This window comes from Cyanistes caeruleus, chromosome 4 (genome assembly GCF_971803275.1).
Source record: "Cyanistes caeruleus chromosome 4, bCyaCae1.hap1.1, whole genome shotgun sequence".
NCBI lineage: Eukaryota > Metazoa > Chordata > Aves > Passeriformes > Paridae > Cyanistes > Cyanistes caeruleus.
In genome coordinates, this window is record NC_141704.1 from 47206449 (window position 1) to 47234065 (window position 27617).

The 27617-nt window shown below is 36.0% G+C and overlaps 1 protein-coding gene and 1 long non-coding RNA gene across 10 annotated transcripts in view; one reads left to right on the forward strand and one right to left on the reverse strand.

The window, feature by feature from the left end:
- The window catches only part of CNOT2 (CCR4-NOT transcription complex subunit 2), an 83339-nt gene that overhangs the window by 12212 nt on the left and 43510 nt on the right, over positions 1 to 27617 (reverse strand). For 8 of the 9 annotated variants that reach the window (XM_086884423.1, XM_086884420.1, XM_086884426.1 and 5 more), the window contains exons 2-8: positions 23062 to 23184; positions 11927 to 11993; positions 8479 to 8626; positions 7681 to 7863; positions 5187 to 5266; positions 3925 to 4050; positions 1286 to 1410 (exon numbers count right to left, since the gene is read on the reverse strand). In XM_086884423.1, the coding sequence (XP_086740549.1) occupies positions 1286 to 1410; positions 3925 to 4050; positions 5187 to 5266; positions 7681 to 7863; positions 8479 to 8626; positions 11927 to 11993; positions 23062 to 23172 (840 nt within the window). In that variant the 5' untranslated portion in view covers positions 23173 to 23184. Of the gene's footprint in view, positions 1 to 1285; positions 1411 to 3924; positions 4051 to 5186; positions 5267 to 7680; positions 7864 to 8478; positions 8627 to 11926; positions 11994 to 21686; positions 21735 to 23061; positions 23185 to 27617 lie in introns of all 9 variants that reach the window. The other variant, XM_086884427.1, reaches the window with a different exon arrangement.
- Positions 4625 to 9903, forward strand: LOC111932806 (uncharacterized). Its single transcript, XR_002866349.2, has 2 exons — positions 4625 to 4932; positions 8389 to 9903. It is a non-coding gene; the product is annotated as an uncharacterized LOC111932806 (long non-coding RNA).

Sequence of the window (27617 nt, forward strand, 5' to 3'; positions counted from 1 at the left end):
CATAGGCTAAAAGTTTGCAGTCTAAAGGAATTAATTATTTTACACTCGAGCTGGAATAGACAGTGGACATCCCAAGTGCCTGTGACTAGAGGTTCTTTTGGACTCATCAAATCATGGATTTTCCCCATAGTCTTGCTCCTGCATAACACTCCATGACACAGTAACAGATAATACTCAAGCCAATTTCAGGTGCAAGCAACATACAATTAGCACATTTACAGCTATCAGGAAAGACATGTAAACACTATGTGTGATATAAACACTATGCCAGACTATGTCTGGCAAGAAAACGGACTATGCTTCAGGAAACTATATACTGACAAAATGCATTTGCCATATGTATAATTTCTTATGCTTTAATATCCTTTATAAAAAGTCTACAATTATACAGTTAATCACATTCACTCTCTCTCCTTACTGTACACAGTACTAACTGTATCAGAACACCTTCTTGATGATAAAACTGCCCACAACACTTGGGGGCCAGACTTTCTCATGTCCTTTTTTTTGAACAGTTAATTTTCTAGTTCTTACATGAGTTTGTAGTCATGTCTACTACTTATTCACCAGTATTTATGCCACTGTCATTAATGTTTTATTACTTCTAATTTCAAAAAATATGATCAGAAACTAGAATATTTTGTCAAATCCTATAGAAAGTGTCTTCTGATATCCACATTTTATTCACCTTTCATTTGCATAAAATAGCATTTTTTTATTACAAAGCTTTCAGAGTAAACAATGAAGAAAAGCTAATAATCTTGTGCTCTAAGCTATATATCTAATGCACAATAATTTTATCGATACTTAAGTTATAATGTACCTCACCAGTCTACACTATAGTGATCAACGCTCTCTATTAAAAGACCTTGTTCCCGCTGAGTCCACATCTCCATGTGTGATATTGTACCACCTAATTTTTAAAGCAATTGGACAACTTTGAAGAAAAATCTTATCATGTGTAGATTACTACTACCGATGAGAGGCATCAGTAGCAAAAAAATGAGCTACAACTGATAGAAAATCGCAAACTTAAAAAGTATTATAAATTCTCAAAAATAAGTTTTGACATGTCCAAGCAGGGTGACTTTGGACCAAAAATATTGCTGAAAAATTCCATTTACATAGTTACATTTCAAATGCTGTTTATACAAAATCTCTCATTAATTTAGAGGGTTAAATTGGAAAATCTGTTATTACAAATACAATCACAGACCATTTTAAAATACAATCATCAAGAGAAGCATGAACACTGAAAGTAAGAGAAGATTTAAGGTTCACTTACAGATTTATTGTCATCATTACTCGATGTTGGATCTTTGTAGCTGGAGCCTGGTAATGCTGGAAAATCTTCATTGTGTATTGAAAAGTCCTGGGACTGCTCACTTGCTGGTTTTGTTACCATTCCAACTATCATCAAAATGAAAACAAGAAAAACATTAAATGACCACTAAGCAAAAATTGTATTTTTTTGGCTGATCTTGCTTACTGTCCATTTTCATTAGGTGCAAGCTGTATAGCGATGACTTAAGAAACAGGTAAAGCAAAACAAAGCATATTCATTCAAAACATCCACACATATTAGACTAAAGCCTAATTTAAGTGTGAGCTGAGAAACACTCTGGGTTAAATTCATAGACACATCCACTGCACCTGTTTTGCACATCTAAATAATCAAATAATCTTTACAGGCATTGTTAAAGCTGCATTTAGGTAAATCCACTGATGAAGGATGTACTGCTTTTAAAAGTATAATACATTTTTTCTCTGACCCCTAAGTGCATGAAGAATTTTTTTGCATATCTCTTCAGAAGCACATATTCTCTAAGGACAACCAGCTAACTTGCAGCAGAACATGCCAACAATGAAATACTTGCCAGCGATATAAAAAAATGACTCCTACTTTCAGTAAGAAAACTGAAAACATTTACCCTGCAACTCTCAGTGCTCTGACCCTAACTTAAAAAAAAGCAGCCCAGTCACATTGGAATGTGGATTCTGACACGTGAACAGGAACTTTTTTAAATGCCAATTAAAACCAAACCAAACAAGCCACCACACCACACACTCGAGGGTGACTGGATTTTGCTGAGACATAATACAACGATTTGGTAGCAAAGAACACTGCACTAGAGGAACAGAAGACAGAAGGAAGTCTAGATCCTGTTTTTTGAAGATTCTTAGTACATGGATAGGACTAAAATGGTTCAGGTGACAACATATGACTTTCTTCAGTGTTCTGGAATTAAAGATCAAAGTTCCTTTATTTAAGAAAAAAACCCAACACTGAGTTAATCTTGTTTCTGCTGTTCTGTCTTTTCATCCAGAGTTATTACTATTTCTTCCACTGCACGAATAAAATTGATAATGAATTAACTTTAATGGATATTCTTATTCCATCTCAAAGGTATTTGAAGTATAGTTTTTCTGAATAACTAAGCATGAGAAAAGTAGGTCTCTGCTGTGTTTCAAACCTTCTCTTTCTTGTCCACAACCAAAAGTGCTCTCCATATTTTGTGCTGGATGACAACATCCAACGTATTTCACATTTTAATTTTTTGGTTGTTTCTACCTCCATACATATCTGCTGCACTAAGTAGGTGCTCAGGGTGGTTCTTTAGAGAACTTTTTTTTGTGGTTTATCATGCAGTCATGCAAACAGCTATGCTAGCACCAAAATGGGGAAACAGTCTAAGCACAAGAGCAATTACAGGTATTTTAATGCTGCAGTGCTGTTTAATACTGAATTCAAGTTCTGTGCTGGAAGTACATCTGTGTGCATCTCCCTTCTATATTCTACCAGTCTTTCACATACTGTCTTCTTTTTTCAGAGCTGGAACTACATGGTCTTTAAGGTTCCTTCCAACCCAAGCCATTTTATGTTGGACAAAGTCTTACATAAGCCCCTAACTGTACTAAGTCTCCACTCATGCTTGGTCTGAGTTTTAAGTGTCTTTATGTGGGGAAGTCACTTTTTTCCTGTGTTTAATAATTCAGTTTAACTTGTTTAACTCTTTCTCACAGCTATCTTATGCAGAGGGCCCTGGTTATGCCAAATCCATGAGGCTACTTGCTCTTGATAATGTGGTATCTATTTTGTCCAACTACAGTAGGAGCTATCTCTGAAAGACACTAGCGTTTTATAGTTAGAAAACACTAGGTTATTTTTGGTTCAGAATTTGACAAGTGTCACAAAAATAACTTATGGTTATAAAAGCAGCTTTTCACAGTAGCTGATGCAACATGCGTAACAAAATCTACTAAAGCAGTAACAAAAAGAAAGTTTTGTGCCTCACGCTAAGCTTACCTGAATTTTTTCAAGACCCAAATAATAAGAATTGTATCCACCTAAAGGTTTTTCCTTTTATTATTTTTAACCTGTACAGCAAGAATTATATGACACATACTTGGAATCTGAGTGGTAATAATTGATGCTTACAGGTTATTTTTTGAAATCTGATGTTCATCATAAGTGTGACACTGAACAGTACAACAACAAATACTATCAATAAACAGCAAAAGTTTACAGTATGTTTACAGCTTATGACTTTTTACACAGTAACACACCTACTAATAAAATACTATTCCTGCAATTTGCTACTCAGACATCAACAGCTCTTGTAAACATGCAATTTGAATAAAACCTATTCCCAAAGAAATTTATAGAGTGAGCAGTCTTAGAGCAATCATACCACACAGACCAAAACCCCCAACAATCCCTGCTGACAGTAAAACTAAAACAGATGAGTTCTAATACTTATGAAAGGGAGTCTCCAATCAGTTGATTTTTCATTTTTAAAAATGAGTCTTAGCAGCTCACTTGTCTGGCATTTTTGAAAAAACTGTTTATTAACTTAAAAACAGCAAAAGGTGAACCAAGCAAATTTCATTTCATTCTAAGAGCTTTCAAAAGTATGGTCTTACCATAGGGTGCCCTTCCAGCTAAAGGATTTATTAATGGAGTTGGATTGCCACTTCCTTCCCTTCTGTTTCTGTCTGCTAGTGCTGGAAAATCTGAGAGGTCCAGTCCTGTCACATTTTCACTTCCATCTACAATAAAAACAGGTATTTTTATGTACTCCCTTAGGTACTTTTTTCAAAGACTTCATTATGAGCAAGATAAATGTAGGTCATATTTTCATTCAAGTTGATCTTTTTACTCATTCTGTAATTATTACAAATAAGTGCAGTCTTTGTGTTATAAGACTAAAGAGCACAAGTATGAAGCTTGCATTCAAACAACAACTATTCAGTAGCATTTAGTAAGGTCTACTCCTCTTGCATTAAAGACTGTACATGTAAAATACAGGCAAACTATCAAAATTACAGTTCTAGAATAGGTATTGAATTTTTTTAAAATCTGTTTTAAATTTGAAGATCAAGAAGAAATTTGAGAGAATAACCCATATTAGCAGCAGCATCAAAGAGCTCTATTGTCCTTAGGTAAGGTAAGATAAAGCCGAAGCAGCTGAAAGCCAATGCAGTGCAAGTTACATGGGAACACTTTCTGATTTGCAGCAGGAAATGCTACGTAGGTGAGGCTAGAGCTGCAGCTCTATAAAAATGTCACAGTGTCCTACGGAATGCCCAAACCTTCCACTCTTGTGACATCACCGGCACCTCAGCTTCTTTCAAATGTGCAGCCACATACAGAAATGTCACCACACATCAACCTAAATTGTTTATGGACAAAGATATTTTCCCCTCTCTAGTTCATTAAATTCAGGTGAAGAAGTAATTCCCAGAGAAAAATCACACTTTAAACTGACTGAAAGGATCACATGATAAACCAGCTGTTCAAAAGGAGTTGGAGACTAAAAAAAATGCTTTCCCACTGCTTTTACATACCTAATGTTTTCATAGAATATGGATAAATCTTTTCTTCTCCAATACCCTTTTCAAATTCAAGAGCTGTTCTGCATTTCTAACTGAGTAAGTATAATCTATAGGCATGTGACATACAGCAAATATACTACAGAACTACTTTCACTTTGTCTTCAAAAGTATGAAAATCCACTGCTATAAAGTAGCACCAGTTAATCTAGTGCTGCTCTTGGAGCGGTGTTTCTATGGAACATCTGAAAATTATTAGAAAGTTGCACTCCAGCAGAAGAAAGTATTTTAATTAGACTTACTGAAAAAAAAATACTGTTGTTTAAGGTCAACATTAAAGAGAGTAAACTCACCCGTTCCATTAAAAATGTTACTTGATAAGGAGTTATTCATTCCAAATGCCTGATTCCTGTTCATCCCAAATCCAGACATACTGTGAAAAAAATCCAGGAAGTCAGACAAAAGGATATACATACTTTGCACTTCTAGTGGAAGATATTATGGGGGAAAAAACCTGAAATTATTTCAAGCCTAAGCAACCCATATTAGCCTGAACTTGGTTTTTAATTATTTTCTGAAAACACTGAGCAGCAGCAACACGCACTGCTCAATCAGGTTAATTGGAATGACTTCAAAATAGCTTAGTTTTTAAACAGCCATTGTGTATTAAGACATCTCCCAACAAACAAGTTATGACTAACATGATCATTACTCAATAATTTCATATACAAAAATGAAGCAGCATTAAATGCAGTAGTTAAAAGTCAGGCTGTAATCCATTCATTGGCTGGTGGTAAGCTGGATAATGAAAATGACCAAGTTTGTCATGACTCCTTTATAAGCTGAACGGTTAATGGTGTGCAATCATGACCATGTACAAATGGCATTAATGTGAGCAGAGGGATGGTCTCTGTGATACAAGGACACGAGCTGAAGTTTTGTATAGTCAAGCAAAAACGTTTGAAAACATCTAAATATCATATAGGACTACTGTTGTTGCACAGACACCTTCACAAATAATCCGTTTCATCCCATGGGAGCCGGAGATGTCGAGAAGCCCAAAGGTAGGCCCCCAGCTGAGTGAAATTCTGAATGGCTGCCCTGTGGGAAATCACAACATCCACTTTTCTCCTGTAACAGGATAGAAGCTGATATTTTGGAAGTTTCCATAAATAGAAATAAGAAATGGTTCCCCAGTGGAAATTTTACCTATGCAAACTTCTTACAGTTACAAATCTGAAGCATTTAACTCTAGTTTGAAATACCTTCAAAAATGATTCATGTTCAAAAACCTAACCTAAAAACTTTCATTGCTCCAACTAAGCAACTATTCAGAAAATGCTTCTTGAAAGTCACATAATTCATGCACCTGACAAGTAAATGCCATAAATTCTTGTCTCCAAGAGTAATTTCAAAATTTTGTTAAACACGCGAATTAGCCATTGGGAATGTACTACTACTATACTTCCATAGGTTAATAAACTGTGGAATAAGAGCCAGTCATTGTTTCAGAGATATTTCCTTCTCAATTTGTAAAACTTGTAGCTTATTGAAAGTGAGAAATGCAAACAGTAAAAGATGAGCATTTTAATTTAAATGTTCCTACACACAGGGATTCTTTTATCTACCCTACAGCTGAATGATATTTAAACATATCCAGAATCATTGTCCTCTACACACAGAGTTTTTAAGTATATTACTATTTTATCTGTTTGTGATCTCAAATTTCAAAAATACTTTAAAATACTTATTTTATTTTCAAAAATACTTTAAAGTATTAAAATAATTTAAAATATTTTTAAATTATCAGCTCTGCTTGCCACTAGACAGGATGGAAAAGGCAAATTCTGTATAATCAGAGGCAAGATACAAAGTCTTTTCACGCTCCAAGACCATAAACTTCTATTACCAGGTCACTATTTTGCTGTGCTTGAGAACAGTATCTGTATGCCTGTATCAGTGTGAAACTACTAAACCAAACAATCTGATTAAGATTCAGGTAACTGTGACGTTTGCCTTCACTTTCCTTTATCTATTTTGTAAAATACTAGATTGGGTTAGTGGTGGCACCTGACCACCATGAGCTTGTTTGTGCTCCGTCTAATAGTCACACCTCTAAGCAAGGGCCTGAAGGAAGAAAAAGGGCTTAACTGGGAGCACAGGCATCATGAGGTAATGGAACTGAGCTTCAAAAGCAGTCAGCCATGCTAAGCTGTAACTACACACATTAAATAATTAGAACTAAGACACTGCTTACTACAAGTTTATCAATATGAATGAAGCATAAACACAGCACTCTAACACAGTTAAAGACTAATGATTTATGATGTTAGTATCCTGCCCAGTTAGAAAAAGAGAATAAGCAATTGAAAAACTTCTGGCATCCAAAAGAGCACAAAATCCTTTAACAAATAGCAAGCCACTGTTCTCTGTATCATTCCAGAATTCAAAGAGTAAAATAGCAGATCCTTACTGTGTCTGAATCAGTTTACTACTCTTCCAGAGTAACATGTTTTTAAATTTTGCCTTACTTCCACCCAAAGGTCTGGATGAATAATTTTAAACCAGATGCATAAACTGAAAATTCAAGCTATGTTTCAAAAATAATCTTGGGAATTACATGAGAAACATCACATACTTTAAAGCGGATGCAACAGAAATTGAATAGTCAGAAAGAGAACTTAGGTTAAGAGCTTTAAAGACCTGACAGAACATTACAAGGAACGTCGAAGTTTATTGCCCAGATATGAGTACACGACACAGATTTCAAGATTTATTCTAATGGACAAAAATTACATTTCCAGATGTCTATGGGTGTACAGGGATGGTCTCATTAAAGAGCCTTACCTGTTCACAGTAAAAGGTTGTCGAGAGGGTTGCTGCTTTGGCATACATATTATGCTTGGAGAGCTTCTGTTGGGGCTGCCTAACCCTGAACTGCTCATGCTGTTTGTCCTGCTGGGAATTCCAATGCCCTGACCAACCTGGGAGTGGTTCATCATATTCCTAGGATTCATAGGCAATATCCCCCTGAAAGAGAAAAATCATCCACAGAGATGAATCTGTACAACAGTATTTGGCTACTCATTTAGATTACTAACGCAGGACGGACTCCAAGTTGTTGCAACTTAATTTGTGCTTAGCGACCAAATAACGTGTTTGGATTACTCTCTATAATTAATGCAGTTCTGGATTTCTTCAGAATTACCAAATGACCCATTATATGCTAATCAAGTCCTTAATCAGGTTTAGATAAACACCCAAGTATTATACATATGAAAAGATATTACTGCTCTTTTCTAATGAGCACTTCAGACCTATTATCTTTATATTCTTATGCAGTGTATGACATCATAGCAGAATTTTAACTGTACAATCAAATAACAACCTCTTACATTCTGAAGCAGAATTTGCCAGCAATTTGTCCTTCAAGTACAAAAATACTGTCTTACAGTAAATCCTTACTTTTTTTATAGTAATATTTCCCTAACACAGGCAGTGGTCCATAGAAATCACTTTTTTTCTTTTTTCTTTTTTTTTTTTTTAATTTATCAGACTGTAAAGTATGAGGCAAAATATGCAGAACATTCAACAGGAGCTCTGCAGTAAGACACAATTGCAGAAATATCGGCTATTGATAAATACCTGCTCGGAGATGGAGGCGTGTGAAGTGACATTGTTGGTACCCCTGTTGTTGGCGTTACGTGGCTCGGTAACTGAGTGCCTTGTGATAAGCTGCGATTTAACTGAGGGGTATTGTTGCTCATTCCCCTCATTGGAAGGCCTAGTGCACCTATTGAAAAAAAATTCAGAGGGGTGGAGATATAGAGCAATCAGGAACAAGGTCTTCTCCATCAGGTATAGATGGAAACAATTTATGCCGACAATGTACAAAAAAGTGTAAAGACTGAAGGAAAGTGCAGTGTAAAAATTAAGTCCTCGTTTGGATAGTAGAAACTATTACCAAATTTAGCCCCATTTCTGTTTTATTTTGGAAAGGCTCGTTAAGGAATTTCTCTGAAGTCACTTAGAAAATTTTGTTTCCTTCGAGACATATACTGTAAATGAAAGGTCGAATTTTGAGTTTTTCAGAAAGAACATAAAAATCTACAAATTATCTCAAAAGAAGGCAGCATTTTAGGAAAATCAGTAACTGCATTCAAGAAATATGCTAATTACTTTTGAATAAATAAGTATGCATTTGACCAGTATTTAGAACACTGATTTGTCTTGCTAAAAATTAAGCAAATCTGTTACAAAAAAGAAAGGGATGGATCTTTAATTAACAGTAACACTGTTTTTAGGACAATGAAAGCAACATTTGAGGCCAATTCTCTCTTTACAGTTTAAGTTGCTTCTTTACAGCAACAATACTTCAGTGTCTGTGATCAAGTTTGACCTTATCAAAAAAGAAAGCAAACATAATTTTAACAGCTCTCTATTAGCATTTAAAAACATACAGAATGGTTTTAACAATGTGATCAGAAGTATTTTCCACACAAACAACTGTGTGTGACAGAATAAAGCAAATACTTCAGTGAGGTAAAAAATTAAATTACTGTAACTGAGAACAGCAGAAAATCACCAGTTACTGCCCTGTTTCAAAATGTCTAAAAACTTTATTAAGCTTTTCATCATTCTCACATCACTCTTCTGGGCTTAAGAAGTTTCTGAATTATGTTCAAAGACAAGACAACGTCATTTAGTGCAATAAAGCAATAATAAAAAACTTAGCATATAAAAAATTATGGCTGTGACAGCTCCCACTGCTTTGGCAGAAGGCTACTGTGACAGAACTCAAAACCTCATCTTGCAGACCAAACAAAAGAAAATTCTGATGGATCAGCACTCTCCCATGGTAGAACACCCCAGCAGAACTTGCCAATGTATAACGTGGTTAAATACTAAGAATGCAAAGAACAGACACAGCATATGTTCAAATTATTATCATGGACAAGGTCTGAAGAAATCTCCAGTCATTCAGCTTTTACACTGTAAGAATTCCAGTCTGTGTCCTACCCTACAGTTTGCAAATCCAGGGAGTTTGCAATAAAACTCAAATGTGTAAAACTTGAATTTATCTCTATACATTCAGATTAAGAGGTAGCCTGACTTGCTACAACAAGCATCCTAACATTTCATTAAAAGTTGATTACATCAAAGTATTCACTATAAATATTTTGGCAATTTGCTGCATCAGAATAATTTCAATGAGTATAAATATGTATTGTAAATAATATTTCATGTTGATTAACAGTTACATAGGATTTTAAAAATAAAATGGTAAAGAAAAAATACATACACTTCCAAACTAGATATAGCACAGCAAAAAACAATTAGGATATTCAACTTAATTTTGTGTAAGCATTTGTTTTAGCAAAGCCAGTTTTAGACTGATAGTTATTTCTTCTTATTGGCTTTCTTTAAATGAGGGTTGTTACAGTGAAGTAGAACCATATTCCTGGCAAGGAGGGGAAGTCGATATACTCGCTGTAAGAAGAAAGAAAAAATCCCAACCCCTTTTTTCTTACACTTTCTTTTTCCACTTTTCTAATTGAGACCAGATCTACATGGGCTATGTTGGAGGAAGACCAATGAAATGGCCAATTTCCTTCCTACTAGTCAAGTTTAAGTTACATTAATGCTGTAACATAGTATCGTGCTTAATGACTGACAGCTACCAATCATTAAAAGTACATAGGCACTTATCACCTTTGTTTTTCCTAAAGAGTATTTTAATCATAAGCATGACTTCAACAAAAAAGTCTCTTCCCCTTTTTCTCAAGACCTGGTAGAAACTGATACCTGATAATATTCACATTCAAGGTTTTAGGCATGTCTCCATGTTACAGAGATTACATCCTAGGTACAGCAACCAAGTGAATGAAAAACCAAGGTGACTAAAAAATTACATTAAAAAATTAACAAGAAATAACTTTGATAAACAGAATGAATAAACTATTTCAGCATCTGTATACAGTGAAGTATGAAAGGTTCAACAGTGGCAGAATCATCACATAAAAGCCAAATGTGACTCTCGGACTGGCTAGAAGCTGCTCATATAAATCTCAGTAGCATAATAAAATGGCAGTTTACATTACAGGGTCACTCATCAACAGCCACTGAGGGAAAAAAAAAGCTTCCAAAAGAACCACTGCCACCAAAAAAAAACAAACCAAAGAAAACCCCAAAACTCCACTGTATTTTTTAAACCATTTGAAGAAAGCCAAAAGAAGTTGGGAAAGCTATGCATCTAGCAAACACAGCTTTTAGTTTGTCTAGATAAAGTCCAGACTCTCTAAAGTACTCTGAAGACACTTCTTGGAATCTGAGTCAGATGCACTTAGCAAGAGAGCAGAAAACATTTAAAAGCATACAGTGACACAGGAGAGATGATATTCACAACCAGTTTTACTTGTGGAACTGTATCTAACTCAGATATTCTGAGTCACTGCCTGAGTGCACCTCTCAGTTACCAGGAGGTGCAGTTCTCAACACTGGCCATAAGTTAGGTGGTCCTTAAGTTAGCATTACATCGTGACCACTGCCCTATAGCTCTTCTATTGCAACGCTGCCCATATGACTGGCAGACACATGAAATCATTAAGCTACCAGAAAGAAAAAAACAGTGATGCAGAAAGAATAATTTTAATGGCATAGCTCTTTGCCAAATGCAAGTTGCCAAGCACATACACAAGATTTCTTGTGCTCCTGTAGAACGTGAAGTATCAGTTATATTTAAAGTATAATTTCCTTCTCTTCCTTACATAGTTTTCTGAACTAGGCTCATTTTGGCTCAGCTTTCTTCCTTTAGGTTTTCCTTCAGAGAGTCTGTTAAATCACAGAAAAATTTTATAGTATGATTGTATTTAGATATTTAGCAGTTATAAAGTGACAATATGACATTTTGCACACTAAACACTGCAAAAAAGCATACTAAGCAAAGCAAAATGTATCTTAAAATAATTGTACATAAGGAGACATACTGTCATTTTTATAATCACCAGAAAACAAAGCCATCTGCATGTTCCAGAATGTCAAACTGTAATATATTTAACATAAAATAAATGTTATTAACAAAAACAATTCTTACTTTGTTGCCCGTATAAACTTGCCCCAAACTGAGACAGCTGACCTGATGTTGATGGTGATGCCAGCATCTAAAACGTAAGAAAGAAGAATAAGAGGTTATTAAAGACACAAAGATACCACGCTATCTTGCTCTGGAACAACACTATGTTATGCCAAGAAAACCAAAACAACTGAAAACTCATTCAAAGTCATGAAAAATTTTACGAACTCCCCAAAATATCTGCACAGTAACACCTGTAACAGTATATTACACAACAATAAAAATGACTTTACCTGTATAAACACAGACTTGCAACAAAGAGCACACAAGATCTAAAAGCTTTCAGGCTTTTGACCCTTGCAGCTAGAAGACCCATTGTTACAGAAGAAAGAAATACTCCTTTACTTAAATGACAGGTCCTTTTCCTCTGCAAAACATGCCTCATATAACCAGATCCTTTCGTGCTCAGCAAATGAGAGTTTCATATTATGACTTACAGTATGAGTGGACAGGTAGCAGCAGGTATATACAAACAAATATGAACTTCAGGTAAGATTCCAATGTTAAAATTATAATATACTGCCCTAAAAGCTGGCTTCGTGCTTGTCCACAGATATTAACAGGAAGTACAAATGTCAGAAGCAGTATTTCCTCCTCTACCATGCCCACCCACTTTAGAGAAATTACATATTACCAAGTATTTCCATTAAAACCTTCTTTATCAACTTTCAGACAACACACCAGAAATGTGAAAAATTATAGTGACTCTTGGGAAGAGTTAAGAACTTAAAAAACCCCAAAAATGAAACAAAAAACCAAAAAACCAAAAACACCACAAAGAACCAAAAGACAAACCCATAAAATAACTTCACCATCACCCTCAATTAAAAAAGATGGCGATTTGGGTTTGCATACCCCAGAAAGAAGGCAACTAATGTAGGCACTTGATACCAGATTTCCAGTCATTGTTCTAAAAGAGAATATACTGTTCTCCATGCTTCTGAAGAAATGTAAAGTATTAATAAATTTGAGAAACAGGACATATAATCTAAACACTTGGAAAAAAACCCTTTGTAATCTTAAGGGAAGTTAAATATTGGAATATCCAACCCTGTACACACTTTCTGTTCACCAATACTAGGTATAGCTGATTGTCCCCCTGGAGCAAGAAGAGTTATTAGTTGACCTAATCCCTCCATCCACAAAAGAGCATGCTACTTCTACTTAGTGACACATGGGCAAATAGCTGCTTGTTGAGTGAATTAGTCTGTACCCGGACTGAATTTTAGGATGGTTTCAAGGAAAGGAATGTCTAGATTCTGAAACATAAGGCAATTTCAAGGATTTTCAACTTGAGACTAAAGAACTCAAATCGAAGTAACTTTACTGTGATAAACTGCAAATTGTTTTGTTGATATCACTTATCACTTTTGAATTTAGTAAAATTCAAACAAACCTTATAAACTGAATTTGCTAGTCGTCTATACTGGGGCAAAATCCAGATGGTAGAAATGAGAAAGAAGACATGCAGGGTAAGTCACTAAGTATTAAAAGTAGCACTCATATCCGTAAATTACAAAGTATTTATGGGTTTTTTTTTTGTTTTTTTTTAATATATACAGAAGACATGAAAGAAGAAATTAGAGCAGGAAATTACTGTAGACCATCAGAAAATGTATCAGAATCTAACTCAGCCTACATTTTACTCACACATATTAAGAACAAAGTGCAGGTATTCGATAGTAAGCAACTACAGGAACTAACATCCACACTAGTGTACAAAGAGGTTTGAAATTGCAAGACTCTAAGATCTTTTTTAGTGAAAAACTCACTGTGAATAAAAACCCGCTTTAAATAACATCCAGTGGCTTCAGCTCAGCATTCATACAACCAGGTTCACAGGCCATACCTGCATCAGGAAGTGACGCAGCAAGAGGGAAGCACATTTGTAAAAAAGAAAGTTGGTTCTGGAAGCCTACCAGCTACTGTATGCTTTCTTAACTATAACACTTGATGCCATGGACTAGATGCCCACTAGCGAGTGATACATGTCTGATGCAGTGCTGAAGCATCTCTTGCAACCTGTTTTCATTCAGAAGGAATAAAATTCACTCACATCAACATTGTCTGCAACATGGAACAAAGCCTGCTGAAGTGGGGACACTTGCAAGACAAGATTTAAAAGCACACTTCCCCCCCCACCAAAATAACAAATTATGTTAATTAAACACTGACAAAACAAGATGACATAGTATGTTTTAAGAAAGGAAACACAAAATAAAATGGTGAGGTTAAAGAAATGAATATTCAAGTTTGACAAGTTGGAAAATCCTAGAACATGTTTCTGGGTGTAATAAATTGTAATTCTATGGGAAAAAATGAGAGGCAGAATGTTTTTGGACACCTTCTGAGACAATGATAAAGGCACACAAGTTCAAAAATAGAAGTCAACACACCAGACACTGTGCTAGAAACATCAGTCAAAAAGTACTACCAGCTTTAGGACAGGTAGGCAAAACAGTTAAGCCAAAAAAGAATACCCCATAAGTATGGATGCTCGGGGAACTAAAAAATTACTGTGATGGTATATGGTACAATAAGCAGAAAATGTTACAGAACTCAGTATACAATCTTTTATTTATAATGTTAATTTGGCGTAAAAAAAAACATAATTAGAAAACCCCTAAGAGGCAATAGATTACTTTAAAGAGAGAAAAAAGAATCCCACTTCTTGTACAATGAGTACTACTTGATTTTTTAAATTCAGCTAAAAGTAGTAGCAAATAATATTTATTCAACACTGCTTATTAGAAAGGTTTTCTTCTGAAACATTGCAAAGTAGGTCACATCTATTGTGCAACTTACTTTTACATGAAAAGTTAATTGCAAAATGACTTGTAGAGAAACCTTTATAGAAAACCCTAATAAAGGCCAGGTGTTAAATTCAGTAAGTCTGATAATTTAATGTCATAACATACTTAGAACATCAAAGATAACAAGCCTCAAGAAAAAAAAAAAATCAATAAAAAATCCTGTAGATCTGTTCCAGGCAGATTAAATGAAGCCTTTCTCAATATCAGGAGATACACTGTAGGGGAATCTCACTTATTCCATCTCTACTTCATTAAACACCCTTTTTATGTCATATCTAAGTAAGGAACAGTTTAAAACTGTCTTTTTTTTTTATTATTTCCATACAATTTAGATCAACAACGGAGGTTAAATTCCACAAAACCTTATCCTATATTACCAGAACCTTGACTTGCTTTCAAAGTCTCTGAGTCACTATTATAGTCTACTCAAACTTGGTCTAGCAACGATAATGAAGATTCAAGATGAATGGTTTTGTAATACTAAAAACATTTCTTCTGTCATTTTGCAATCATTATTTCAATCTCACTGGGCTACCTGCTACATGACACAGAAAATATAACAACTCTCCCAAGAGCATACTTGCAACTGCGACTGGAAGTCACTTGAATTTGTCTATAACAGCCAAAAGTCATAACCTTAATAAAAACCAAAGCAGTCTAAGCCTTAAGGTGACTAAAGCCTCTTCCAGTTGTTAAGACCTATTAAGCTTTACCCAATTATGTTAGAATCTTAGGGAAAAAATACTCATTACAGTTGTAACAACCTAAATCAATTTGCTAGAGGTTAACAGCCACAAAACCCAGCATGGGATTTCTGCTTCTATTCCGAAGTTGTATCACTGAACTAAGCAGATTTTTTTCCAATTAGCTTTCCCTATGTTGTTATTAGGAGACAGAGGAGGCCTAAGATTTGCCTCCCATGGGACAGGGGGACTACTGAGCAAAGAGACATGTGTAACATGAAGGCTGCGCTTTATTTTGCCAGGATGCAAAAAAGACCAACACTCAGTACTGGCAGGATGAAAGGCTGAGTTCATGACACTCAAGACATGGACATCATTTTACTCATGAGTCTCAAACAGTGACAGCACAATTTTGATCATGGAAGATTATGCATTTAAACTCAAAATGATGATGCAAGCAGATGGCCCAATTCTTCTGGACTGGTCCACACCAAGAATCAATAAGCTGCAAGGGGCTATCAATTTCCTATCTCTAGTGCTGAGACGTTTTACTGTAACTGCTTTCATTACTCTTGATCAGTTTCAGTTCATTTGAAAATGTCAACAAATCTCAAAAAAAACCCCCAGCACCAAAAATGCTTAAATTTGCCAGAACTGTGAAGAAAACACTGCACTTTACAATCCTCCTGAGAGAGTGGAGAACATAGGCTGCAGCAAGCAGGTGGTGGGAGGGACGTCCAGCAGCAGCGCTGGCTGAACAGGTTCCTGCCTCCCGGTGCACTGCAGCATCCTGCCTGCTCCAAGCAAAGCCCCAGCTCAGCGTGGGACCCATCACTGCCAAGGTACCACACGTCAGCAGGGTGGCACCAAGAAAATTCAGTAAAGCAATTCTTTGAAGGCTGCTACATCATGTAGTTACAGCCCAAAGCTACTTTCTTGAACATGAGGGAAGCTGTAGCTAAAATATATTGATTTAGCACTACAGTCAACTCCTAGAAGCAAAATGTGGTAGAATAAGCAAGTTTGTGAGGAATACCTGGCCTGATAAATGATGGGTTTCACACAGATGCAAACATCAGCATTATTTTGTATTTACATTACTTTATTTCTGGTATCTCCCATCTGTGCTGCACTATTTAATAACAACATCTGACCCACAGCCTCAAAAGAAGAAAGTGTTATGTTGATGTAAAAAAAAGTAGTAAAACAAGTAAAAAAAACCAGCTAAAAATACATATTTTTCTAGACTCTGACAGTTTTTTAGTAGTGCTATTAGTCTTCCTCTTTACACCACCTTTTAATACAGCACTCACAAAATTACCATGTTGCAAGAAAGTATTTCCAAATCTCAGTATCATAAATCAATGAAAACCTTGTATACATATATAAATAAAGGGTATTATCTGCCAGTGAAAATTATTACTGAGGTAAATAATTTGTGCAATATAAACCCAAACACAGTACTGTAAAATAAATGAAATTTTATTCAGTTTATCAGATTCAGTAATTTCTGGTTTGTTATGATCTTCTGCCTCCAGCAGCACTTGGAGAGCACAAGGAGGTAAGACCACACTGCTGATGGCACAATATCTCAAGATCTTAGGGACAAGCTGCTGCTTTTGAATGACAATGACATTATTACTGTGAGGTCAACATGGCCTACCCAAGTAAAAACAAATTCTCCCTGTGTAGAGACATGGTTTGACAGTACAGTTTATCAATGAGCCAAATGACTACTGAAAGCTCATTGAAATATGCTACAAAAAATGCCAAAGCAATTAAGAACTAGGACAACAAAGCAAATAATTTATACCAACTAAATAACCAGATGCATACAAGTAACCAAAAACCAAACAAAATGCCCAACACTAAGCTCATAAACCATCAATATAACAAAGCAGCATGTTCAATGAACTGAGTTACTGGGTAAGAAACCATAACCTACCTTCCCGTTCTAGCAAATGCACATGATTTTATGTATGGAATTAATCTAGTGAAAGGCACCACTTCAAAAGCTAGAGATAACGTAGAAAAACTACTATATATTGTGAAGTAGAGATGCAGTAAAATAAAGCTTCTAGATGAAGTGAAGATGAAGCAAAGTATAGAACACCTACCACAGTCATTCAATTATTCTATAAAAAGCCTAAATACCAACACAATCATAGTGAAAATTATACTACAGTCATTAATGGCAAAATTAATTTCCTTGTGACATAATTCCAAATTGTAAAGGGATGTGAAGTAATTTATATTCAGATATATATATTTTTAGATACATACTTGCACACTGTGTGAAATGGTATAAAAACACACTTTTGTCGCTAAACAAAATTAATTTATCATGCATTGTTTAATTTGATAAATCCGTTCAGGTACAAACTTATAGGTGATATAGTAATGGGCGCATTTTGTATTTAAAACTTTTTGTTTTTTCGGCATACTGTGTAACTTTCTTATGAAAATGCACATTATAGGCAGAATGATGATAGGCTCTGAAAGGGAACTGCACTAAAACACGAAGTTCCTTCAACTGAAAGAACTTAAGAGACAAAAGTGTGTGTTTATGCTATTTCACACAGTATGGAATCTCTGCAAATCCTTCCAACTATTTTGCCACATTTGCCACTATCAATGGCATTGCAATTTTCATACATTTAAAGTTTGTTTCCATTAGGGTTTTTGGTTTTTTATTTTTCTTCTGTGGGTTGTTTGAGGCTTTTTTAAAAAAAACCTTATTGTGTACTCAGTAATACCTGCAAGGAATGTTCAATCAGTGTTCTGGAAGGTGAAAAGTAACTCTGTTGCTTTGTAACTCACACTTCGAAGAGCGAAGCCTAAATCATGTTTTTCACAAAGCGAGCAGGGCAAACCAGCTCACTATTCAGTCAAATCTACTAGAACGTTTATGTGCAAAGTAATGCACGTGAAAATACTCATTTGCCATTTATAATGAAGACAAGAATATATTTATTTCTCAAAATAAACTTCAGGGTTTTTTCTCACTTCACAAATGGATCAAAACTATTCAGACAATTAGAAGTAAGGTTAATGTACAGTATTCTCTGTTCAGCCAACCAGCATTAGTGTGAATGCTACAACTGCTCCTAACACAAAGGGGTTTCATAGGAATTCTTAAATACATGCAACTCCATATGAAGCATCTAAAGTAAAATTATGACTAAGGCAAGAAAGATACCTTAGAAAACAAGATACCATAGATTTCCTCAGAATCTTGAAATAATAGCATTTAAGTCATCAATTCATCTGGATCAATGATGTCCAGCAGCATTAAAGTCTAAGTTGTCACCAGAAAACTGATTAAACTCTTACACACTCAGTTTCCAAAACTTAGTAAGATTCTGTATCTCAACCACAATGACCTTCAGCATTTTCTCTCTTGTAGAAGTACCATCCCCTTATAAGGCCAAGTATTTCAAAACACAGTAAAAATAAAGGTTCTAGAAATCAGTTTAATAAAATCACAGTAAAAGGCCTATGACCACCCTTTGTTGTATCAGCATTAACATCTGTCTTTGTGCAACCATCTCATGACAGAGGAACCTCTGAATTTCATCCATTACAGACATGCTTCAGCTTTCAGAAGGAAACTCAGGAAAGCAGGCTCTCAGAATCAACAATCCATTTTTCTGTACTCAATATCCAAACCTGAGGACTTCCTAGTGCTAGGGAGCTAGATAAACAATTGCAGTGAGACAAATCTAATCTTCAAGCTAGATCTCATCTGCCACAATTAAAAGTACAAATCAGAAGTATTACTGCTACCTTATTGCAAGCATTTTACTATCTGTTGAGCAACTGGAAAAGAAAATGAACAGCAAAGGACTGGGCCAAGATTTGAAAAAAAACTAATTGAAAAAATCTCCTAACTTTTCTGATTGGGTAGACCTTAATTAAAACACGTGTGTCTACTGTCGTATTTATGGCTACAGTTCAGAGCAGCAAAAGCTGCCCTACTCTTATACTCTCATGTACACATTTTCAGTGGATTGGGCTAGGTTGGTCAAACCCTGTGGAGCCCTTCTTACATTCTCATACATGAGAAATCAATGCAGTTCAAACTGAATCAGTTCAATCTTTTCTCAAAGCTCATCTGCATTTTTGTTTTGTTCATTTAACAACTGTAGTTTCAGAAGTACATGAGGGCCTTGAGTTATCAATTTCTACCACTCTCACTCTATCCAAATAAAAATACATGTATCCATGATCTGAAAATTATTTTGCTGAGTGCACAGACAGCTCAATTAAGTTGATGAAATTAGCCACAAGTAAGCTCTGCAATTGTTTTGTGGGCACCCAGCGCATCATCTTGTCAATTTATATTATGAAGACCCCACTTGTTGCCAGCAAAAACCTATACTATTTTCTTAACCTGTTCTGTGTTCTGAAAGTACTAGAAAGCACCTAATTTCTCTGCCAAAGGACTATTGAGCTGGCTATAAGGCACTGACCAAGTGAAGAAAAACTCACAGAGCATTCATGCGTATACTCTGCTCCTCTCTTCCCTACTTAGCAAGCATGACTCAAGTCAAAGCAACTTATTTAGTAAAAAAGAAGCATAAAATAGCTTGAGAAAGATGTAATTTCATTTAAGGAACCATAATTGCGGGCCTAAAATAACTTATCCAATCTGTATGATCTTGGAAGCACTTGTGCCATGTGAGTAACATGCAACTTTTCCATTTCCATTACCATATTAGTCCTGTTTATCTACAACTGCTTTCTCTAGTGAACAAAGACCAGGTAATTTAAATTAAAACTTTAAGCTCTTTGCTACACTGAGGCTGAAATAAAAGTAACACGTCCAAAATTATTTGCTACTAGCTCTTTGCCCATGTTAAAAGTCTTTGAAATTTAAGACAGTATTTGGCTTGACTTTACCGTAAAAATAAAGTGAGAAGTAAGTTTTGAAGTTCATACAAATACAATTGCATTAATAGCCCTTACTCTGAATTTTAGGATTTCACCATTCCCTACGTTCCTCAGCTTGGAGTATACATACATATGAGCAGCAACAGTTCCTTGGAAAGTAGTAACTTTCAAGATCAGAATCAGTAAAACTTCAACAAAATGAAAAACAGAAACACCTAGCTGTATCCAGTATAAGGGTAAATACTAAACAAGCTTTAGCCCTTCCTGAGAAACAGTATTTAAGGAGGCCATTCAGAGGCTTCCACCAAAACCATTCTGTTTCAGTTTGAAGAACTAACTCTAGCAGATACATGAAGCATAAACGAAGGAATTGCTCTGCATTCATACATACACTGGAGAGAAAAAAATTAACATTTCAGTAATTTTTTCACAGGTCAGTTGCAAAACCCTGCAACGTTAATTTTATCAGTAAAGACATAAACGAAGCGGAAAATGAAAGAAGAGGAATAATGTAAATTGAAATAAAACTGCACCTTGTTTAGATAATAAGAGTGATTTGCTTCTTCCCCAAATTTCTTCTACCTTTATTTTATTCCCATAGCAGATGTGAATACAGAAAGATTCAAAGTACTTCAAGATCTAGAATGCTGGAATTTTCACCCCAGGTATTCATAAAACTGTATCTAGGTTTTGAACATTAGTTTTTATTAGCTTTCTTAGAAAAACTTCTGAGCAATTTTATTTTAGCCTGTCAATACTGTTATCTAAACAACAGAGTCAATAAATTTATTTTACTTTCATATACAACATTCTTAGCTGAATTCTAGTTGAAAGACTACTTGAAAACATGGTTATTTTCAACAGGAAAAGGCTTACAAAGAGGTGAAAGTTGGAAACTAAGAGAATGTAACAACCATTCCAATCCTCCTTACCTACTGTGAGCTAAATGAAACAGCAAATAGAACATGCAACACACAATATGCATTTAGCTATACATGAGTGATCAATAATGTACAGTCATTATTACCACCACAAATTTATTTTCATAAATTTATAAAAAAATTAGAATAGCATATAACAGTTTAGAATTTCATAAGCAAAAACTCAGAAAATCATAATGGTCAATAGTGCAGCTACAGGAGCTCGGAAAATCTTAAAAATAATTTGGAATTAAAATTTAAAAAGCTTTTGCAAATCCATTCTTCTATTTTCCTGTCAAAATAACATCATTCTTCTGCCAACAACAGCAGACTTCTATGCCCCATTTGGGCCACTTCTCCCACAGGCTTTCAAGATTTCTCATTTGTCATTCCTGGTGTCTGGAACACCCACCTTCCTTCTCTTGATGTGCCATTCTAAGATCCACTTCTGCAACTCTGCCTACAGAAAAAGTAGGCAACTAAAACATTCACTGTGTCAACAATGTACCAAGCCATCAGTTTTCACTGCATACACCGTGCAGCATAGCATTTATCTCACTTTACCTTTCTCACTACACCATAATGATTTTTCTGCCAGTGCATCAAATCTAAAAGTGAGGATTTAACGTACAAAAATCACTTTGTTGTTTTTGAGAATGCTAGCAGCACCTCTCAGTGATCAGAGACAGGATGTATATTCAACATCATAAATATTCCATTGTGCCTATGTGCATCTGTGGTACATGTACACATGTAATCAACATAAAGAGAAAAGAGCAGCCCATTTAGTTTTGTTTGCACAGTACTGCATTTTAATCCTTTGCTGGTTCACCTGAAATTTCTTATCAATTTATGAAACTAAACTGGAAAGCTGCATTTACGCTTTTTGTTGTTGCTGTTGTTCGTTTGGTTTTTGTTTTGTTTTGTTTCATTTTGTTTGACAAGGCCTTCTATTCTCTAAACCTACTTCCTTCTCTTCGAAAAATCTAAATTAAAATTTAGCTAAGAGTCTGTAGGAAATGCTTATGCTGATACAGGTCGAGGTTTACCAAGACTATGTTCACAACTGCTATAAAGTATATTTCTGGACAGTCTTGGAGGCAGACTTTAAGCACTTGCACCTTTTTTAAGACTTGAACAGATTTTTTTTTTATTACAAAGAATATGTTTCCCCCACATATTAAATGCAAGCCTGCCATGAGATGATATTACTGACCTGCAGGTGACATGAACTTCAAGTCACACTTTCAAGTCCTCCATGTAATTCTCCATGTGACTCCATATAAAAGTACAGTATTTTGCTGCCTAATATATTTATCTTTGTTAAGAAGCCGCAGAGCTTCAGTAATGTCAATGCAGCTCTAACATACAATTTGTCATTACCAAGGGGGAAAAATGTTTAGGAATTACTAGTTTCATAACTTTATGGCATTCCAAATAGGAGAAATATGTAACTTAAAATGTTTCAGCAAATTGCACAAAGCATTTTCAGAACTAAAAATGGCTGGAGATACAAAAAAAAACTGTAGACACTGCATGGAAGCACAAGATATAATCAGTAACTCAATTGAAATTACAAATACAATGCTTTAAGATGAAAAAAACCAACAACACTGGCAAGCATATGGCTGAAGTTTACACAAATAAATTCACTGAAACTAAAGCACTTGGCACTGGAAACAGCCATGTACAGCTTAAAGCTAAAAGAAGTCGTTCCTCACTTAATTTCAAATATGTGAAATGTATCTCAATACTGAAAGGAGAAAAAATAAGCTTATTCAACTTACATCTTTTTCTGACCGATGTGGGAACATCGATGATTGGCTGTAGTACATGTTCTCATCATGGTAGTCACCATCAACCCCCTCTACAAACTTCTTCCTTGAAGCACCAAACATGCTGTTTGTCACCTAAATAAGAAGAAAACTCATTATATACCATATGTGGTTTGGTTTGCTACATAGCTGGTATATATTTTAAATATATATGGAAGGACTGTTAAAAACCCATTTCCGAATATCTGAAAATTCCTCTTAAAAATACTTTCTATATATTGCCACTGTAATGACTCTTTCGAGAGGGATTTTCATGTGACATAAACTCATTTTCCAGAAACAACTGAGGAGGGGAAAGGAGACATGGTTTCATTTTTTGGAAGGGTGTTGTTATGTTTATTTTTTGAGTTCTATGACCTTACACCCAAGCTTATTTTAAACTACAGCATGTCAGAAAATAAAAGAGCCAACTTCCCTAGTTTTCCTCTCCTCAGGTAAACATTTTCAGCCTAGAAGGAAATAATTAAGAATGTTCTTTAGAGCTCAGTCACCTTAAAAGAAATAACAAAAATAAAAGGGAAGGAAAAAAAATCTGAAATCTTCCACGTCTCATTACCAGAACTTGGAAAACCAGCTTCCTACTTGACCCCACTCATCAGATCCATGATTAGGAGAAGGTTGAGCTTAACCACACACAACAACCTCATCACAGACTGGCAAAGTTACTTCAGACAGCCAATAAAAACCCACCAGATTTTATTTTACCCTTACTCCCAGAAGATGCACACGGAGCTGCTAAGTCAGGAAACTGAAACCAGAGAAACAGCAGCCACACAGCTGGTCACAGAACCTCACTTCATTAGAAAATTTAATCCTGCAGCAAGGTCATACAATGTCACTAAAGCATCCACTGCACACAGTGCATACTACTACACCTGACACTCATTTAATCATCTGACTATGAAGCTACATCCCAGCACAGTGTACACTAACCAAACCCTGTTTTAATCAAACAGGTTAATGTTTGAACAAGTGAAGCAGCACATGCAGGTCAGCACAGAGCAACTTGCCCAGTTTCTTGTACACTATGGAGACTGGAGAGAGTGAAATGAACAGGGTGATAATCAACCCTGAGCTACTGCCCTACATAACTTATCTTCACAAGGATCTCTGTCATCTTGAAAGGTAAGGAAGCTAAGGTACAGTTAGCTTATGAAATGCTCTGAACCTTACGATTTACTTTCTTCACTATAGCATTAGATAAATTTTTAAAAAATAGGAAAAAACATTTAAAAAACTTTTTTAAAAGAAGAGTCAGTTTGCACTACCTTAGGCTCATGCTTGAAACTGAAATTTCAAAATATTTATTTTGGTAGGCTGCAAGAAGAGTTACTTTCAGCCAGAAATGCTCTTGACAGAAATTCTTGTTGACACAAAATTACTGTGATACTCCTCACAGTGTGGTTTATTCAAATTTCACCTTTACTGACAAAGATTTCTAGGCAGTGTTTAAATAACATAGCTATTCCTAGACTGGTAACAATTAAACCCCGTGATTTCAGATTCATAGTACTTTTGATTAACGGCAGTCAACACCTGGGATGCATTTAATATAGCTATAGTCCACTGAATAATCTCAAAACATTTGGCTAAACAAAATTCTATTGCACTACTCCTACAAGAGGATTTTAGATATTCAGACTACTGATATTCCAGAACAAACATAAAATCTGTTACAAATATGTGAAAGATGGCATGTATATACCTTTCCCAAATGAAATTTGTCTTTTATGTTTTTTACAAAATATGTGCAAATGTAAGGTCCCCAAGTGCTAGAATGCAATCAGCTGACTTTCACACTTACAATGAAGCTTTCATTACACTGTAAGCATATCCCACTGTGTTAATCCCCTTACAATGCAATTATCACCTACCAGATGGGATGGAGCATTTAACAGGCTAAGGGGATTATCTTGTCCTTTGCTCTGCCTGAGTAAAGTGCAGAGAGATGAGCAGTTGCCTTTAACTGCAGTAAAAAGGATAGTGAAATGCTTTGGCGAAGCTATCCTCAGCAATGAAGAGGAGCTGGAGTCTCACCCCACTACTGCTCTTAAGAAGCAGAAAAGCAGCTTCTCACAAGTCCCAAATAATTCTTTGGTGCTCCTTTAACAATATGTGGGATAAGAAAAGGATTATTTTTTTGCCACAGAACCTTCTCTTGTGATACATCATCAGAACAACAACTGAACTGTGATAGAAAGCAAGTCACTGATGCGTACATGGTACTGTACTAATGTAATAAGCAACCCTGAGCTACAATACAGGAGCCATGTAAGGGGAAATGGCTATTCTGTCTTTGACCCTGCAGATTTTGATCATATTTCTGCTAAGGTTTACACGTGGCTCGCCACATATGCACTGCAAAGATTTCTGAGTCAGTGGGTCACAGCTCTCAAAATATGTATCTATAGCTGCTGCAAGGAAGTTAGTATGTCCAAATATAGTCTTTCTACTGAAAAGCTGAAGGATATTTTAAATTCTCCACTAAATTCAAACTTTCTAAAAGATTATTTTCTATACTGATAATCATATATGACAGTGGCCCAGAAAACTAATCAAAACTATTCCCCAAAGACTGATGAAGTACAATTATATTAATATGGAGTCTGACAAGAGCATGGTTATAAAGAAAGAAATTAGTAAAACTTTTAATAATCATATATATAATGATACTTCTATTGGAAATCCATATTTCTACATGACACCTAACAGAACTGTGCTGATGAACTCCAGAGAACAGAGCAAGTTGCAGCTGTAGGGGAAGAGGGGAAGGCTGAGGAGCCTGCAGTGTTCCTGTCCACACCCCAGCTGCATCACTGCACCCAACTACGCTGAAAACCTCTGAAGACTTTTTGCAGACACTGACACTTCCTCACAACAGCATTTTTGTATGTGATTTTATGTTGTTCAACAGTGCAAAGTGAAGCAGTCACATGCAGTGCTCAAGTAGTCTGAACTCCCACTGAGGGAGGTGATCGTGGCACTGGAGGGCATTCTGGAAACTGCCTGCACCCCTAACAGGACTCCACTCCACTAGAAAGGGTTGTCACTTGTTCGTAGGGTGAACTGCAGCACAGATCACAGCAGAGAAATGTGGTGGTACAATTCACACCGCTATCCAGCCCTGTCACAAAACTAACAGCACAATAACAAGAGAAAGACCAGGAACGGGATTAGAGACTTAAGATGCAGCTGCTGTAGCCAGGTTGCTTACTTTGTGCTCATTTTGAAGCTAAAACCAGCAGCCAATTTATCTACTTCCCAATAGTCAATGGTGACAGTAAACAGCTGGCAGACTTCTGGATCAGAGCACTTATCCCCATGCAGACTTTTATATTACAGCAGGTTTATGCAATGACAATGTCATACTGTTGCCAGGTTAGCAGCAGGCACCTTTTGATCCATGCTTACTTATTCCAGTACTCACTAACACACTCATTAGTCACTCATGCTACAGGCATATGCACAGATATTGGAACAACACTGTTGTGGTACTCTTCGTAAGAAGGTGTGAGAATAACTGGGTCTGTGCCAAAAGCAGGCAGATCTGCAGATGGAACTCAGTTGCGTATTTCCTAGGACAAGAAGCTACCAGGAAACCTCAGACACAGACTGCAGCTCCCTTTTCACAGACTGACAGATCACTGCCCAATCAGCTATGAATGTAAATACAGCAAAGTTCATGAAGCCCTTACAAATAGATTTTAATAGATTTTAAAACCCTTTGGGAACTAACAGTGACTTGAGGTTTTAGACTGGTGAGGCGAAGAAAAGAAATCAGCTCTTATTTAAGTTCCTCTTTCATATACATACACACACACACACACATATATATATATATATATATATGCCCACTATCTCACAGAAGTGGCATGCCAGTTGCATGGCAATTTTATTACGCAAAGAATTCTTGTCTCTCAGACTAAAGTCATGCAGATCCCTCTCCTAATCCTCTAATTACTCTTCCTGTTCTACTGTGGGAACTCAGTTCTCTGTTGCATAAAGCACACTGGCAGCATAACCATTCATTAAAGATGTAAAAACAGTGCACTTGGGTCAATCCATTCTTTAGCATAATGTTGCAGAAGTACTTACAACTCCCACTGGTAGACCCATGCAAAATATTATTAGAAATTATTCATGGTGATAGAGGAAAGAAAGGGAAGAAACTACACCTTAGGATGGAGTTCAGAGAACTAACCATGGCCACATGGCCACAAACCATGTCCTTCTGATGAAGTGAACACATGTGCTTCTTTCAAAGCATGAGCTGCACCTGGGTCAGGGCAACCCTTGGTATCAACACAGGCTGGGGGACAAACAGATCGAGAGCAACCCTGCCAAGAAGGACTAGGGTGTATTGATGAATGAGAGGCTGGACATGACCCAGCAGTGTGCACTCACAGACCAGAATGCCAACTGCATCTTGGCTATCCAAAGCAGCATGGCCAGCAAGGTGAGGGAGGGGATTCTGCCCCTCTGCTCTAGTGAGGCCCCCTCCTGGAATG